At 67.3% G+C, this 16,173-nt stretch overlaps 3 protein-coding genes across 3 annotated transcripts in view; 1 reads left to right on the top strand and 2 right to left on the bottom strand.

Moving 5' to 3' along the window:
* Window positions 1-4,912: 4,912 nt before the first annotated feature.
* Window positions 4,913-5,738, bottom strand: EMIHUDRAFT_353397 (hypothetical protein; the record flags this gene model as incomplete). The annotated part of the gene is made up of 2 exons (XM_005780730.1): window positions 5,015-5,738; window positions 4,913-4,942 (listed from the first exon to the last, which is right to left on the bottom strand). A coding segment is annotated over exon 1 (569 nt), but the record flags the coding sequence as incomplete, so codon positions are not given.
* A 3,681-nt stretch (window positions 5,739-9,419) lies between these two features.
* On the bottom strand, window positions 9,420-10,921 carry EMIHUDRAFT_353396 (hypothetical protein; the record flags this gene model as incomplete). Its single annotated transcript, XM_005780729.1, has 4 exons — window positions 9,420-9,860; window positions 10,081-10,278; window positions 10,321-10,322; window positions 10,387-10,921. Coding segments are annotated over 4 exons (1,176 nt in total), but the record flags the coding sequence as incomplete, so codon positions are not given.
* A 3,311-nt stretch (window positions 10,922-14,232) lies between these two features.
* Window positions 14,233-16,173, top strand: part of GSH4_1 (gamma-glutamylcysteine synthetase) — a gene marked incomplete at its 5' end in the record, with an annotated part of 3,549 nt that continues 1,608 nt past the window's right edge. The window contains 6 exons of the mRNA XM_005780728.1: window positions 14,233-14,966; window positions 15,074-15,155; window positions 15,348-15,444; window positions 15,521-15,783; window positions 15,860-15,898; window positions 16,106-16,156. Of these exons, the coding sequence (XP_005780785.1) occupies window positions 14,233-14,966; window positions 15,074-15,155; window positions 15,348-15,444; window positions 15,521-15,783; window positions 15,860-15,898; window positions 16,106-16,156 (1,266 nt within the window). The remainder of the gene's footprint in view (window positions 14,967-15,073; window positions 15,156-15,347; window positions 15,445-15,520; window positions 15,784-15,859; window positions 15,899-16,105; window positions 16,157-16,173) is intronic.

Genomic DNA, 16,173 nt, shown 5'->3' with positions numbered 1-16,173 from the left:
CCGCGGGAGGGGGGCAGCCCAGCCACCCCGCACCGCCCAGGCCGCCCTCTCCGAGCCCAGGCGCGCCGTCGAGAGTGCCGACGCGATGTCGACGATTTTGGCCTGCGAGACGGAGGCGAGGAGCGGTGTGAGGGCGCCATGTGCCCGGGCGACGGGCTAAGGGGCCGCTACACGGGCCGCAGAGCTCACCAGCGCCAGCACGGTGGCGCTGGTAGCGATGGCGCTGCTTGCGGCCGCCTTTGGCAGTACCTGGCCGAGGGCTGGCTCGCGACGGCGACGGGGCGGCGAGCCGGGTGGCGGGGTGCGGGGAGGAAGGAGGGGACGCGCCGCGAGAGGGGGGGAGGGGCGCTCTTACGTCTCGCTGGCCCGCCCCGCCCCCCACGGGGTCGGGATGGTCGATGATGCTGCTCTAGGCGGTCGTCCCTGGTCGCCAGACCGGTCCTGCGGCGGAGTCGGAGGGTGAGGGGCAGGGGCACGGCCGTGCGGCGGAGGGGACGCGCATCGCGCAGCTCGCAGCAGCCCGAGAGGGCCCGAGCCCGGCCAGAGAGTTGCCCACCGCTCAGGCGGAAGAGACAGCGTCGCTGGACGGCGCCCCGCGGCCATTTTGTACGCCCGATGCACGCCTGACCCGGGAGGGGGAGGGGTGGTCAGAGAGACGCGGCGGGCCGGGGAGAGAGGGGACGCGCGCGCCTTCGAATACTCACTCGTGGCGCCGGCCGGCTCGCAGGGGCCGCCAGCGCCGCTACGGAGGCGCTGCCCGCCGGGAAGGTGCTCGGGAGGGGCGCTGGTTACTCCCAGGCGGCGCCTGCGACCGGAGGGACGTGGGCTTGGGCCGTGTGAGCAGCGCGGGCGAGAGAGGGACGGCGCGCGGCTCCCAAACGAGCCGCACGGGCTTCGTCTGGGCCGCCGAGGCCACCTCCTTGGTCGCGGCGGCGGGCGTGATGGCGAGGTGGGCCGAGGCAAGCGTTGAACGTGCCGCCTTGCGCCCCTGAGGAGGGACGCGTGCGTGGGGTGCCACGGGCGGGGGGGGAGAGGTGAGAGGAGAGCGGTGGGCACCCCCACGAGGGGCTGCGCGGACGCCGCCTGCCCCCCCCAGCCCGCCACTGACGCCGGGGGAGCGGCACGATCGAGGGCGGTGGTCGGGCGGGCCGTCAGAGTCGCCCAAGCGGTGCTCTGCCGGCCGGCGGACGCGCCCGAGGGTGGCCCGAGAGGGCTCAAAATACGGGGCCGCTCCCCGGCCGTCCCGGGCGCCTGTCACGTGGGCCGATGGCCCAGCCGTCCTGTGGGTGGCTGGAGCAAAGGGGGGAGAGCTCAGGAGGGCGACGGGGCAGGGAAGGGGGCGGTGATGCGGTGCGGCGGGGTGTACTCGGCGGCGTGTAGAGAGGAGGTGCTAAAAGGCGACTATAAAGAGGCGTCTACGGGCGATATGGTGCGCCACGACGGCGGGAGAGCTCTCTCCCGCCGCCCCGCGGGCCTCCCCGAGGGGCCGTCCAGCCCACGCGCTCAGGCGCCGCTGTCGCGGGCAGAAGCGCCGCCGTGAAGGTGTCTCGGGCGCCATCTAGAGGGAGCCTACCCGGTCGCCTAGGTGAGGCAAGCGCGAGCGGGTGGAGGGCAGCCTCGACCCGCCTACGGCGTTGTGGTGAGGGTGGGTGTGTGGGCGACCTTCCTTTGAGTCAGAAGCGTCGCCGCGCGCCGCCATCGCCCGCCGTTAGATTCTTTGCCGGTTAGCGCGCGACGCAGACACCTTTCGTCAGAGGGGGGGAGGGTGAAGCGCGAGCGTTTCGTCGACCTAGGAGCCGCGGCAAGCGGCATGTAGCCCACTCATAGCCCCGACCCAGGCCTCGTAGCTGCAGATTTCGCGCGCCGGGTCGAGATAGCCGTCACGAGACCTAAACTCGAAAATAAAATGGTGAGTTCGCCGACTCGAGAACGGTGCCTTTTATCAAACCATGCTGCGGGGTCGCAAAAGCGCGTATGCATTTTTGCACTTTCCACATCCATAGCGGCCCAGCCACCGCTGGTCGGTGGTTGACGGCTGTCGCGGAGCCCGACAGCCGCGACAGCGGCGGCCGGGCCAAGGAGGCGGCCGAGCGGGTGCTGCTCGTCGAGCCAGCGGCTGCCGCTGGCGACGAGGGGGGTCCGGACCCGCGTTTGGGGGCGGGTGGTGCACCGGCTCGATGCCGGGCGAGCGCAGCGCCCTCCAGTCGGAGCGGCTCGGGCGAGCGAGGCGGTGGCTCTATGGGCGTTTTGAGGGGCGCCCATCGCTTCTCGCAACTCCGCAACGCTGACTTTTGGGACATCGAGAGAGAGAGACATCGACGATACACACACACACATACACCCTCGAATAAATCTCAGATTTTATTTGCATGACCTGTCACCGGCTCAGGCCTCAGCGGCCGCACACGTTGACAGCTTGACAGCTTGACACGAGCCGCCGGCGCCGCGCGCCCTCGCGCCTCGGTCCCCTCGCGCCCTCGCGCCCTGCTGCCCCCGCGCCCCGGCCCCCGCCGGCATGCCCGCCGGAAAGCGAACCGCGAACGGCAAAGCCGCCCGCAGACGAAAGGGTGCGCCGCGGGCTGCCGGGGCGCGCACGTCCGGCCGCTGCGCACACGTGGGTGGTGGGAGATAATATACGGAGTGCGCGCTAGAGACTAGAGTGTAAGATAGAGATCAAGTCGGCAAGAACACAAGCAAGCGAACACTTCTCTCCACCCCCTCTCGTTTTCGCTCACACCATAAGAGTTAAGGCATAAGGATAAGCCTCAATCGTCAACGACGCCTCACGAGGACGCACAAAAACCACGCGCCTGTGATCTCTCAAATCCTCAAAATCTCTCTGTTGTGTGATCTCTCAATCCGATATCATGTCCGTCTGACATCGTCATCGCTCTGGTGGAGACCGGTTGAGGGTTGTGCGCTCGGATCCGCAATCTCGCGCGCTCGACATTCTCCGGCTACGAAGCCACTCGCGGCAAACAGCTCTTTGCTCGCCACAAACCTCCTTCTTCGCTCACGCCCCGTCGGAAGCAAGCGGTTCGTCGCCGCCCCCGCCGCCGCCGCCCTCCGCCTCCGAATCCGAGTCCGACTCGTCGTCGGCGAGCGCGCGCAAAGTGAGCGACTGGCGGCTCACCCTCGCCGGCCCGCTCAGCGTCACGCCGTGTGTCCAGCAGCAGCTGCACGCCGCCCGCCCGACGTGGCGCAAGCTGCAGGTGCGGGTGGCGCCCTGCGACGCCCCCGTGAGGACGTATGCCGAGCCGGGCGGCAGCGGCACCTGCACCGTCCTCCGCTCCGCCTTCTTGGCGCCGAGCTGCATGCAGAGCGAGAAGGCCTCGCCGCGCAGCTCGCCTAATTGATAGTGAATTAATAGTTAGTCAATAGTCAATTAAGAGCGAGAAGGCCTCGCCGCGCAGCTCGCCCTCGGTCGGCAGCTCGGACCACGCCAGCGTCGCGATCCCCTCCTTCCACATGTCGCGCACGTCGTAGTGGTTCGCGATGTGGTTGAAGGCGCTGACCCGCGTGAGCTGCAGCGCGTTTGGCACGACAGCGGCGGGCCCGTCGGCCGGCGCCGCCCCGCCCCACAGCCCCGTCGGCGCGAAGACCGCGCGGAGGCGTCCCTCGACCAGCCGCAGCAGCTCGGCGTGCGTCTCGTCGAGCGGCCACATCCGAGACCCCTCCAGACGCGACCCCTCCCCCTCCGCCTCCGCCTCCGCCTCGGCGGGGCAAAAGTCGACGCGCTCCACCGCAGAGGTGAGGTCGTGGTACCTGCTCGCAGCGAGAGGCGTGACGCGACGCCCTCCCGCACCCAAAGCCCCTTGCCCGAGGCCGCGCCACCTCCCCGCCGCGCCATACGTCACTTGCACCCACGCGCGGTGCGCGCCGAGCACCGTGCGCAGCGCCTCGACCTCCGCCGAAGAGAGGACGTCGGTCGCGACGTGCAGCCCGGGCACGCCCTGCGCATCCACCTGCAGCCGCGCCTCCGGCCCTTCCGCCGGCGCCGCGCCTCGCCACGCGTCTCGCAGCTCGGCCTGTGGATATGTCTCGGACATGTCATGGACGTGTCCCGGACAGCGCCACGCGTCTCGCAGCTCCGCCATCGCGGCGGCCAGCAGCGCCTCGTCGGCAGCAGCCTCCTCTGCGCCCGCCTCGGCCGCGTCGCGCGAGCGCTTCGACGGCTTGGAACGGCCTGCCGTGCCGCCCCTGGCGCCGCCCCTGGCGCATCCGCTGGCGCCGCCCTCGCCCCGCTCGCTCTTCCCCGAGCGCGTGCGCAGCTCGAGCGGCGCGGCGATGGAGGAGACGAAGGTGCGGATCGCCTCGGGCGGCGCCTCGAAGAGCTCGCCTGACAGCACAACCTCCGAGGGTGCTCGCGCCGGAGGGGCGGGGCGAGGGGTCCGCCCTCTGCTGGCGCGCCTCCATCGATCCAGCGCAGCGAGAGCTCCTCCGCGCCGCGCCCTTCTCCGACCACCTCGGCCGCGAACCAGACCTCCTCCTCCGAGTCGTTGTCCTGCACAGGGGCGCAAGGAGGAGGGGGGGCGGGAGGGGGAGGCCGATCTCCGCACCGCCACTCCTTTCCCTCCGCCCGCCCCCCTCCCGCCGCACCTCCACAGTGACCGAGCCCTGCCACAGGGCGAGCACCTGCGCGGAAGGCACGAGCACACGAGGGGTCACCACAGGAGCGGTCACCGGCAAGAGCCGTGCTGCCCCGCCCCGTGACGCGGCGGGCAAAACGGCGTGGGCGTGGGCGTGAGGCCTCACCCGCGTGCCGCTCGCCATCTCGCAGAGCGGAGGCACGCGCGAGACGAGCGCCACGTTGTGCGCTTCCACCCACGAGGGGTCGTCGCCTGCAGCAAGCGCGTGCAAGGCTCTGAGGGCGAGGGGTGCGCCGCCCGACTCCCGCACGAGAGGCGAGCACCGTCGTCCCACCCCACGAGGAAGGAGGCGCCTAGGGAACGGCGCCGAGGGCGTGACGCGGAGCCGCCCCTCCCCCGACCAATGCACCGAGGCGCGCCCTCGCCTCTCCCGCTACCGCCCGCCGGGCCGCCGGCCGAGTCGCTCATCTTCGCGTCGTCGACGGTGCCGCCGTAAAAGTAGCCGTCATGGAAGAGCGCGACCACGTCGTGCCCCGTCCGCACAACCACCTTCTTGCTCGCCGACGACGTCCGGGCCGGCTGTGGCGGTGGAGGTGCCGGCGCCGGGGCGGGAGGAGGCGCCTGCCGGTCTGCTGGTGCGGCCGACTGCCCGCCCTTTCGCTTGGCGGCAGCCTCCGAGCCGGCAGCGAGGGAGAGGGCCAGCGCAGACTTTGCCCGCTTCTTCAGCGGCACACTCGCTAGCCCTGCCGCCAGCAGCTCAGACGCGGAGCCCCGCGGCTGCGCCGCCTGCTGCTGCCTGGCGCTAGCCGAATCGCCGTCGCCGCCACTGTCGCGCCAGTCGCTCGGCGTGCGCGCAGCCACGATGGGACCGCCGCCGGTGTCGACCGTCAGGCGGTTGAGCGCGGCGCACGAGTAGCATTTGACGGTGAACGAGCGCCCCCCATCCACAGGGATGGCCACCTCGTTGACGGTGTTGCAAGCCGCGCACGGCGCGGCGAGCAGGCTCCTCGCCGCCTTCTCGCTGCCCTCGCAGGCCGCCTCGCCGTCGGCTACTAGCGCACCCGCTGGGGACATGAAGGGTAGATCGCGCGCCGCGTTCAGGTCCACGCAGGCGTCAAGGGAGGAGTCACTCACTCGCGTGTGTCAGCGCCGCAGAGATAGAGAGGTTCGTTGTGAAGAGCTGTGCAGTGTGACACCCAAAAGGTGTTGGACAACGGTGACACGAGGGCTGGGGGTGTGAAGGGCATAACCATGGTTGCGTGCAGACAATGGAGATAGAGCAGCCCCGGAGCGGAGGCCCGCCCGGGGTATTCAGTGTGTCGCGGGCGCCTAATCGGGATTAATTCCGTCGGGCGCCTACGAATTTACGTTTGCCGTCGGTGTTTCGCAAGCGCGCCTGGCGGCGGCTTGTGCTATGCCTGCTTTGGAGCCCGACGGGAACGCGGGAGCTATGGTCTGGGACATGGGCTGGCCTTCGTGGGGCCGAGGCTTTGCCTCGTGGCCCGCAGTCGGTGCCCTTTGCCTCGTGTTGATGCAAGGCTTTCCGGGGCTAGTTGGCAACAACCTCACCATGGAGTCAGACCAACTCAGCCTACCCATTACGGTTGGCGGGGCCTCCGGCTGCGTCATGAGCGCAGCTCTCACCGCCACCAGCCCCTCCAAGTACCCCAGGGCGATTCTCGAGTTCGTCCTGCCCGCGCTCATTGTGACCACGGCCTACGTTCTGTTGCTGACAGGTGGGGGTGAGCACCACACCACGGGCGACAAGAAGGGGGGGTCGCGACCCTCGACCACCAGGGGCAGCGACTACCTGTCCCTGCTCATCCCACGGTATGTGGGCCAATCGCGCCGGGCATTTATCGGGAGCCTCTTGTTCTTCCTCACGTTCCTGGTTGCAGCAGCAGATGCTGTGTGCCCGACGTGCGGCGGCAACCTCGCGTCGTGCGACTACGACACCTCCCATACTTGCCCCGCCGCCACTGTCGTGGCTAACAACGCGAAAGTGCTCCTCGGCACGGCGGCGGTGAGCACCATGACCATCGCGAACCTGCTCCGACCACGGTTCCTGCGGGTCCTGGGAGGGGGAATGCTGCAGCGCTTTGTAGCCCTGCACCGCCAACCCGAGAAGGGCACGACTTTCGAGATCAAGCGGACCACAAAACCATCCGAGGTGACGGCGGCAATGCAAACTGGGAGAATCTCCCAGATTGACGCGGCGACACAGATCCAGCAAGTGATCGAAGAGATTGACCAGGCGATCGACACGGCGGGGGACGACGCCGCAAAGGCGCTGCTCGAGAGGGAGAAAGAAAAGTGGACGGACTACCTGAAAGGGGGCTTCAAATATGTCACTTCAGCGACCGAGTCTGACGGCCTCAGTGGACCAGAGGGGACGAGCGTCACCGGTTCCATGTCGCTGCTCTGGGCGAATGTCTCCACGTTCATCAGTCGGGGTGAGAGCTGCGATCGCGCAGACGTCACCACCGTGACCGGAAAGGGAGGCGGCACCAAGGCTACCATTGCCTATGTCAAGACGGAGGCGGAGTTTGCGGCGTGTCTGAACCTGTTTGTCATGTTGGCCATCGCCGTCTCTATCCCGGCCATCCCGCTGTGCGAGTTCATCTACCAGAAGAACGAGAGGTGGCATGAAGGTCGCTGCGAGAATTGGTGAGAAACTGCGAAGAGAGATAGGAAGTGGTAGACGCCCGAGGGTGGGCGACGGCTAGCACCACACTCCTCTCCTTAAAATCCCTGTGTGGTGGCCGCGTCCCATCCCTCCCTTGGGTTGTCTGTTTTCTTTCTTTCTTTCTTTTACACTGGGCACGGGACTGGCGCGCACTGGCACTAACACAGGGAAAGAATCGTAGGATCAGTCTGTCCAACCCAGTCCATGGCAACGCAGGGCAAGCCCCTCCACCTGTGTCGCGCCGTCACAACGGCGTTGGCAGGCGTGGGGCTCTGGCACAATGTTCATCGGCCGCACGGCAGCGGGTCCCTAAGTGTGCAGACTCCAGTCTGGATAGGGGCTCAAGGTACGGCCAGACCGATAGGCCCATACGTATCTCGCGCCGACAGGGGAAATATGGGGCGCGACCGCATCGCGTGGCGAGTGCTCTTAGGTAGAGGGGAGCTCCCGTGACGAAAACGAACAACGCACCAGGCGACTGCCTGAGAACGCTGGATCGAATCGTAGGAGGCACCTAGAGCAAAAATTGAGCCCGCTCAGGTGAGAAAAAATATAAGGGTCAAAGCAGGTTTCGAACTGGCGACCTTCCGCTTGCGGAAAGGTATCCAGCATGAAATCGCTGAGTGAGAGAGAGGTCGCCGTTCGAAACCTATAAGCATACCGGGGGAATTAGACACCACAGATACGCACACACCGACGCCCGAAGTGCCAAGAAGGACGTCATTAGTACGAAACCTCAGAAGGCCATGGGCGCCGAGAGAACATTCCCCCGAGAGGACAAAAAAAAGTCGACGCACCCCCTCCTTGCGCAGTGTCCCTCGCTATGTGTCGCCGCTATCGGGGCACGCTATCCTGCGCAGGCAGGGCAAGGCAAGCGGGGGCGGGGGGCACTCCCACAGACGTATAGTATCTGTGGTGACTGTCTCCAGTCTCGGAGGGGGCAAGAAGGTAAGAATATCTAATTCTTTTCTTAGGTAGAGGGGAAGGGAGGAGGAGGGGGGGCGCGGGGAGGCGGTTGTGCTGCTCCTGGCGGTCTGCTGGCTGGTCTGTGAGCTGCGGGACGGTTCGGGGGCTGGTTGGCAGGGTGGCCCCGCAGTGCTGCCGGCCTCGCTCGTCGTTTCTTGCTCTCCCCTGCCCTTCCCATGCGGAAATCCTCTCTCTGCCGTGTGTTGTTGTTGTTGTTGAAGAGCACTCTACTCGACACAATGCCGCCGCCCTCGCCCAGGGTGGCCCCACCCGGGCTGTCGGCTCCCTCGGGGCCAATGGGGCTAGCCGACGGAGGTGGGGCGGAGGGGCCGCCTCCGAAGAAGAGACATCAAAAACGACTGCAGAGGCAGTGGGGCGACGCCCGAAAAGCGAGCAAGAGACCGAACCAGGCCGAAGATTCACCCTGATGGGTGGGGGGGCGAGGCCCCCCGCGCCGGGGAACCGCCGCGCAGCCGGGCAAAAGTGCACGTTAGGCAGTCGCGTGTGTACGTGACGGGGGGTGTCGTAGTGTCCGTGTCCACTAGCTCCGAGTAGGGGGCGTTCTGCAGTTAAGGGGAAACCCGGTACACGGAGCCCTCTCGGAGACCCGTGTTTACTTTACGGCCCTTTCCCTGCGAACGCGCACCCCCCAGGGCTAGGGCTCTCTTGCCCGCAACCCGATCCCGATCATCCGGCCCGCTGGGTGCGCTTCTCAGCTCCCCGGCCCTGGATGTGAGGTGGCCGACTGCACTCCAAGTGCTCCAAGTCAACACGAACCGCTCGCTGCACGAGCCCGCGGGCGAGGTCCCCGGGGGAGGACGGAGAGCCGGCCGCTAGGTGCTGGGTGTAGCCCGCGGCAGGCGGTGGCGCGTGCCGGGTCCCGCGCGTGGGGACGAGTCCGCCCGAGACATATCACAGCCGACCCTCCGCACCGATACAGCATACACCTTACTTAAAGCCGTAGCGCGCGGTAGGAACCCCGGGAGAGACGGTAGTCGCGGCACAAAAGTATATCCGACAACGTCGGAGGAGACGAGTAGCACATATAAAAAAGTGTAAGTCGCTACAAGGCTCAAGGGAGAAAGTGCTTGGATCTCTGAGTGACAAGTTGTACACACACTCTCCACCATGGTAAGCGCCCCCCCCACGAATCGCTGCCGCACCTCTCCCCTCACTCCTCACTCGTCCCTGAATGTGCGCCAGAGCTCCAGTAATCTCCGATGGACGCTCGCGTACCCGTGGCGCGACGCGTCGCCCTCCCCGAGCGATCGCTTCTCGATGACGCCCTCCTGGTCGTTGAGCTTGGTCAGGAACCAGCCCTCGCCGTACGTGTAGACCTGCTGGATCGCCTCCACCGTCCTGTCCTTGAGGACATCGATCCGCAAAGTGACCGTGCTGCAGCCCGAGCCGCTTCCGCCGTCGTCGGGCCAGATGGCGCGCGCCTGGCGGTAGATCTCCGCCAGGATGCGCAGCGCCACCTCGCCGTGCTCTGCGCCGAGCGTCTGCAGCAGCGCGGGCGAGTAGTAGATGAGGAAGGCGGGGCCGAGCTTCGGGCAGCCGCGCGCGAGCGAGTAGGTCTGCTGCGGGAGCCCCGTCTGCGCCATCTCGAGCTCGAGCACCTGCACGCGATAGGGACCGTGCGGACGGTGCGGGGCTGCGGGGTGCGCGCGGCAAACCCTCACCGCGCGGCCCCCCTCTTGCTCCTATCTCTCGGCCATCTCTCGGCCATCTCTCGGCCATCTCTCGGCCATCTCTCGGCTCTCTCTCGGCCATCTCTCGGCTATCTCTCGGCTATCTCTCGGCTATCTCTCTCTCGGCTCTCTCTCGGCTGTCTCTCACCGCGCGGTCCGCCTCCTGCAGCCGCCAAAAGGCCTCGAAGACGCCCTTCTGCGCAGCCTCGTGCTGCGCCTGCACGATGAGGCGGCAGAGGGCGACCGCGTGCGGCCCGCGCGGCTCGGGGCCGAGCGCGCGCGGCGCGTCCCTCCAGCGCTGCCTCAGGTACCCCTCGAAGACCTCGGTCTCGCTCTGCTGGGCGAGCTGGCCGACGATGGGGAAGGACTCGATGAAGGAGGCGAGGACGCCTGGGACGAGGCGAGGCGAGGGGGTGGGGGGCGAGGGGAGGGAGGGAGGGACAGCGTCGCGCACGGGCGAGGGGGCGAGGGGGCGAGGGGGCGAGGGGGCGAGGGGGCGAGGGGGCGAGGGGGCGGAGGGGGCGGAGGGGGCGAGGGCGGAGGGGGCGGAGGGGGCGGAGGGGGCGGAGGGGGCGGAGGGGGCGAGGGCGGAGGGGGCGGAGGGGGCGGAGGGGGTGGAGGGGGCGAGGGGGCGAGGGCGGAGGGGGCGAGGGCGGAGGGGGCGGAGGGGGCGAGGGGGCGGAGGGCGGGCCCGCGCCGTGCGGGAAGCGGAGGCAGAACTTTTCCGAGCCGCGCAGCGGCGTGGGCTCGGCCCCGGCTAGGTCCGTGAGCCAGTGCGCAAAGTAAAAGGCGATGTCGGCCGAGTTGATGGCGTTGGAGCGGATGCAGGCCTTGAAGTGGGAGAAGACGGCGGCGGGCGGCGCCTCGGCCTGCACGAGCCAGCCGTTGTTGAACCGGATCTTTGCTTGCGTGAAGCGGATGGCGCGCTGCAGCTGGTGCGTGACGAGCTGGAAGGAGGGGAGGAGGTGGCCGTGGTGCTCGAGGACGTACCTGGAGGGAGAGGGAGAGGGAGAGGGGGAGGGAGGGGAGAGGCGGGGTCAGAGGCGGGGCGGGGTCAGAGGAGGGAGAGGGGCGGGAGGGCAGGAGGGAGGCGGGAGGGGTGAGGAGGTGCGGGGTAGGAGTGTGCGGGAGGGATAGGAGGGTGCGGGAGGGGTGAGTCGCGCGCCCGAGTGCGACGTCGTGGTCGGAGATTGTGTCGCCGGCCCCGAAGCCGAGGTAGGGTGCGTGCTCGGGGCTGACCGACGGGCGCATCAGGTCCACCTGCGGTGCGGGGCTCGCACGTCTGGTCCGGGAAGGGGGAAGGGGGGGGGGGGGGGGAGCGGGAGGGGGGGGGAGGGGGGGGCGGCGCGCCTTCATGATGTCGTGGATCGCTGTCTGCACGAGGAGCGCAGCCATCCGGTCCGCGCTCACGCCGACGGCGCCGTCGGCCCCGCGCCGCAGCACCCCCGCGTCCACCATCAGCCGCTCCAGCTCCGCCCACGGCGTGCTCTCGTAGAAGGCGAGCCGCTTCTGCTCGCCGCTCAGCAGCCCGAACCGAGAGCCGGCCGGGGGCGAGGCGATGGGCGGCGGACCGTTGGGGCGCCAGTCGGCGTCCACGCCGAAGCAGAAGCCGCGCTCGCCGTCGATGCCGATCCGCGCGAGCCAGTACACGGCGAAGAGCGCGCCGATCGTCCTCCGGTACTCGGTCTCCGGCAAGGTGTTTGAGGAGGTGTGCTCGCGGATGACCATGTACCACCCGAGCTCGGGGAAGGCGGCGGCGACGTCATCGTGGAAGTGGCGCAGCGTGTAGTCGGGGTCGCGGATCCGGCACGCTGCGCTGCGCGCCCGCTCGCCGTTCGCCGCGCCCGAGCGCGAGTGCAGCTGCTCCAGCACGTACACGTTGTTAACCGAGCGCCCATCGCAGCCGCTGCACACGTCGGTGATGAGCGGAGGAAGGGGAAGCGCGCTCGTCTCGGGAAAGGTGAGAGTGGCCGCCGGGCAGGCCGCCGTCGTGCTCGCCCGCCGGTCGGAAACAAGGGACTGGCGACTGGGAGGCGTGTCGATCGTGTTTGACGCGAGGCCCTCGGCGCCGGTCAGGCTCTGCAGCAGCGCACGAAGCTTGGCGTTGTCAGCCCGTAGCGCCAGGATCTCGTCGTGCGGGCCCGCGCGACGCGGCCTGCAGCCCCAGAGCTTGCTCAGCATCGAGAGCGACAATGCTAGCAAGGTTGAGACTGTCCGCACGGCTCCTCCTCAAGCCTGTCGGGTTGATTTTTTATTTCGTGAGCAGGCGAGCGAAGAGGGGACGGCTAGCGCACCACACACCTCTCCTTAAAAATCCCTGTGTGGTGGCGGCGTGCCGTCCTCCCATCCCTCCCTTGGGTTGTCTGTTTCTGCTCGTTCTCAGCGCAGCGCTCTTGCATTCACACCCGCACAGCACCCTGAGGTATTTTTATGTTCCCCCACCCGGGTGGGGGAATTTTATATTTAGCAATATGAGCCGCCGTCCCCACTCGAACTCGAGTCCGCCGACCGCTATAGGTCGAGCGGGGAGAGAGGCGCTGCCTCCACGGCGGGGACGGAGGCGACACCTCCGTCCCCACCGCCATTGGTTCGAGCGGCAAGCCTTAGGTAGAGCGGGGACGGAGACGTGGAAAAGCGTGCTTGTGAGTGGAAGCCACAAGCGCGCTGGCTCCGGTCGTTCGTAAATGAGGGTGTTTTTCTGTGTGTGTGTTTTCTTGAAGCCTTTCTTAAACTGGGTACTGCACACGCTGGACGCCTTAAGTCCACGCCCACCTCATCGTCCGAAGGCGAGTATGCCATTGCGACCAAGGCCACACAAGCGGCCATCGCGGTCTCGGACACCATCAAGTTCATGGCCGAGGACCTACCCGACTACAAGGGCAATAAGTCGGACCTCGGATGCACAATGCCGCTCTTCTGCGACAATAGGGCGGCCGTGCTCCTTAGCGAGGGCAACACCTCCTCGAAACGCATGCGACATGTGGCGACTCAGATCGCCTTCCTGCGCGAGCAAGTGAAGGATACGAAGCGCGTTAGGCTCACCCACATCCGAACGCAGGGACAAGTGGCCGACCTTTTCACGAAGCCACTGACAGCGGCTGTCTTTCACCCTCTGCGCGCATTCGTCGTGTCGTAGCGCCGGGTGACCACTCGCCGACGCCCACCCACGTGATTGAGGTGGTGAGCAGACGGAGGTTGCGTCACCGTACCAGCAGATGCATGCATGAAGATGGCCAGGAACGAGCCAAGCATGTGCAGCGGCTAGGATGTACAGCAGGAACGCGCCGCGTACACCAACTAGCCACTGAGGGGGTGAGCTGCTCGTTCTCAGCGCAGCGCTCTTGCATTCACACCCGCACAGCACCCTGAGGTATTTTTATGTTCCCCCACCCGGGTGGGGGAATTTTATATTTAGCAATATGAGCCGCCGTCCCCACTCGAACTCGAGTCCGCCGACCGCTATAGGTCGAGCGGGGAGAGAGGCGCTGCCTCCACGGCGGGGACGGAGGCGACACCTCCGTCCCCACCGCCATTGGTTCGAGCGGCAAGCCTTAGGTAGAGCGGGGACGGAGACGTGGAAAAGCGTGCTTGTGAGTGGAAGCCACAAGCGCGCTGGCTCCGGTCGTTCGTAAATGAGGGTGTTTTTCTGTGTGTGTGTTTTCTTGAAGCCTTTCTTAAACTGGGTAACGAACCCCTGTCACTCCGTGAAGTGAACGGAAGAGAGGTGTGAACAGACTGGCGTGCTGATCGTGAAGAGGCGCCATGTCATCGGACACCGAGAGCACGGTCTGCGACCCGCGGTTAGAGGTCGCATCCGAGCCGCAAGTCCCCAAGGGGCCGGGCCAGATAAGGCGCGTGCCCCAGCTGTTCACAGCAACAGCACGGTCTACCCCCGTCGTCCCACCCCAAGTGCAGCAGTGTTTTCTTTCTTTCTTTCTTTAGAGAGAGAGAGAGAGAAGAGAGAGAGATGTGTCACTCACAGAAGAAACAGAGAGAGAGAGAGAGAGAGAGAGAGAGAGAGAGAGAGAGAGAAGAGTGAGAGAGAAGAGAGAGAGAGAGAGCGCGCGACAGAGAGAGAGAGAGAGAAGCGAGCGAGCGAGCAGCAGCAGCAGCAGCAGCAGCAGCAGCAGCAGCAGCAGCAGCAGCAGCAGCAAGCGGACAACACCTTCTTCACACTCGCCTCCCTTGGCTTGACGGCGGACCACGGGCGGCGCACCCCCCTCGAGACATGGGTGAATCCTTTCGCCCTCACCTCCTGCCCCCCACACCCTGCGTTGGTCTCCCCACACGCGCTCGGAGCATGCGGCACAGCAGACATGGAGCCCGCCCCGCCGTTTCAGGCTTCCTGCTCGACGCGACGCCGCTCGAGTGGGACGAGTCTCTCGAGGTGATCCGGTACGTGCGGGAGCACGGCATCGCCCAGTTCATCCACCTCTACAATCGCATCAAGGATATCGAGGGTGACCGGCTGCTCTGGGGCGACGAGGTGGAGTACGCCATCTTCAAGCTCGACGCCGAGCGCGGCACGGTCAAGCTGTCGCTCCGTGGGGCCGAGATCCTCGCTGGGCTGCAGGAGGGCGAGCGCAGCGTGCCCGTCGGGCAGCAGTGCAACTGGGTGCCTGAGTGGGGCAGCTGGATGGTCGAGGGGACGCCGGGCATGCCGTACTCCGGTTACGCGACCGACCTGCTGCTCGTTGAGAAGAACATGCGCACGCGGCGCGCGCGGCTGCTCGCCGCCCTCGCCGAGGACGAGATCTGCCCGACGCTGCCCTGCTTCCCGCTCATGGGCGTCGGCACCTTCACGGACCCGCCCGCCCGCCCGACGCCCGGCCTGTCCGACTCGCTCTTCGTCCCCGACGAGATCATCAACCCGGCGCCGCGGTTCGCGGCGCTCGTCAAGAACATCAAGCGGCGGCGCGGCTCAAAGGTGGACATTCGCGTGCCGCGCTACCGCGACGAGAAGACGCCCGACGCTGCGAGGAGCGCGCCGCCGCCGCGAGACGCCGCCGTGGCAGAGACGCTTCACGCCTCGAGGTGTGAACAGGCCTGTGGGCTGCCCTCCGCCCGCGACGCTGGAGGAGGCGCCGCAAGAGGGCGAGGCGCACACGCGGCGAGCCACGGCACCTCGCTGACACGTCGAGGCCGCCCCGCGCCCAGGCGCTGGAGATGGACGAGGTGTACATGGACGCGATGGCCTTTGGGATGGGCTGCTGCTGCCTGCAAGTCACCTTCCAGGCCGCGCCCCGTCCCCGCTAGACGCGCAGTCACAGCTGCGAGACGCCTGTAGAGCTATGAGTAGTCACAGCTGCTGCCGTGCAAGCCCCCTGTCCAGTCGAGGGGCGCCCTTCCGAGAAGGTTCCTCCCTAGAAGAGAGACGGCACCCGTGCCCCCCCCCCCCTCCCCCCGGCCCCACAGGCGAGGGACCTATCCGAGTCGCGCCACCTCTACGACCAGCTGGCCGTGCTCGGGCCGATCATGCTCGCCCTCACCGCGGCCACGCCCATCGCGCGCGGTGTGCTGCTCGACACCGACGTCCGCTGGGACATGTCCACGACACGTCCATGACATGTCCGAGACATGTTCCAAAGGCGTGCTGCTCGACACCGACGTCCGCTGGGACATCATCGCCCAGTCCGTCGACGACCGCACGCCGGCGGAGCGGGGCGTGGCGGCGGGCGGCGGCGAGGGCGGCGGCGGGCACGCGGCGATGGCGGGGCACGGGACCAAGCGGCTGCACAAGTCACGGTACGAGACAATCTCGACGTACATCTGCAACACCGTCATCGGGCAGGACGGGCAGGACTCGTCGACCCGCGCAGCCTTGAAGGATTTGGGGCGGAACGACCTCGAGGCGCGGGAGGGGGGGAGGAGGCGTGCCATCATCCCCTCCCTTCCCTGGACCATCTCCAACCCCCTTGCGCACTCAGGTCCCGATGGACGAGGAGGCGTACCGCACTCTCACGCAGGCGGGGGAGGGCAGGACGGGACAGAGAGCTCTATTCATGTGTGTGTGCTGACTCACTCTCACGCAGGCTAGACAAGGGCAGGACGGGACAGAGAGGTCTATTCATGTGTGTGTGTGCTGACTCGCCGTGAGCCACTCCACGCAAGGCGGGGGTAGTCGAGGTCCCATCTCTCCCCTTCTCTCCCCATCTCTCCCATCTCTCTCGCAGGCGGGGGTCGACGAGGTCCTCGCGCAGCACATCGCCCACCTCTTCGTGCGCCCCCCCCCCCCCCCCTC

Source organism: Emiliania huxleyi (genome assembly GCF_000372725.1).
Source record: "Emiliania huxleyi CCMP1516 chromosome Unknown EMIHUscaffold_21, whole genome shotgun sequence".
NCBI classification, from domain to species: domain Eukaryota; phylum Haptophyta; order Isochrysidales; family Noelaerhabdaceae; genus Emiliania; species Emiliania huxleyi.
Note: the sequence above shows the minus strand (reverse complement) of the source record. Positions and strands in the feature narration are given on the sequence as shown.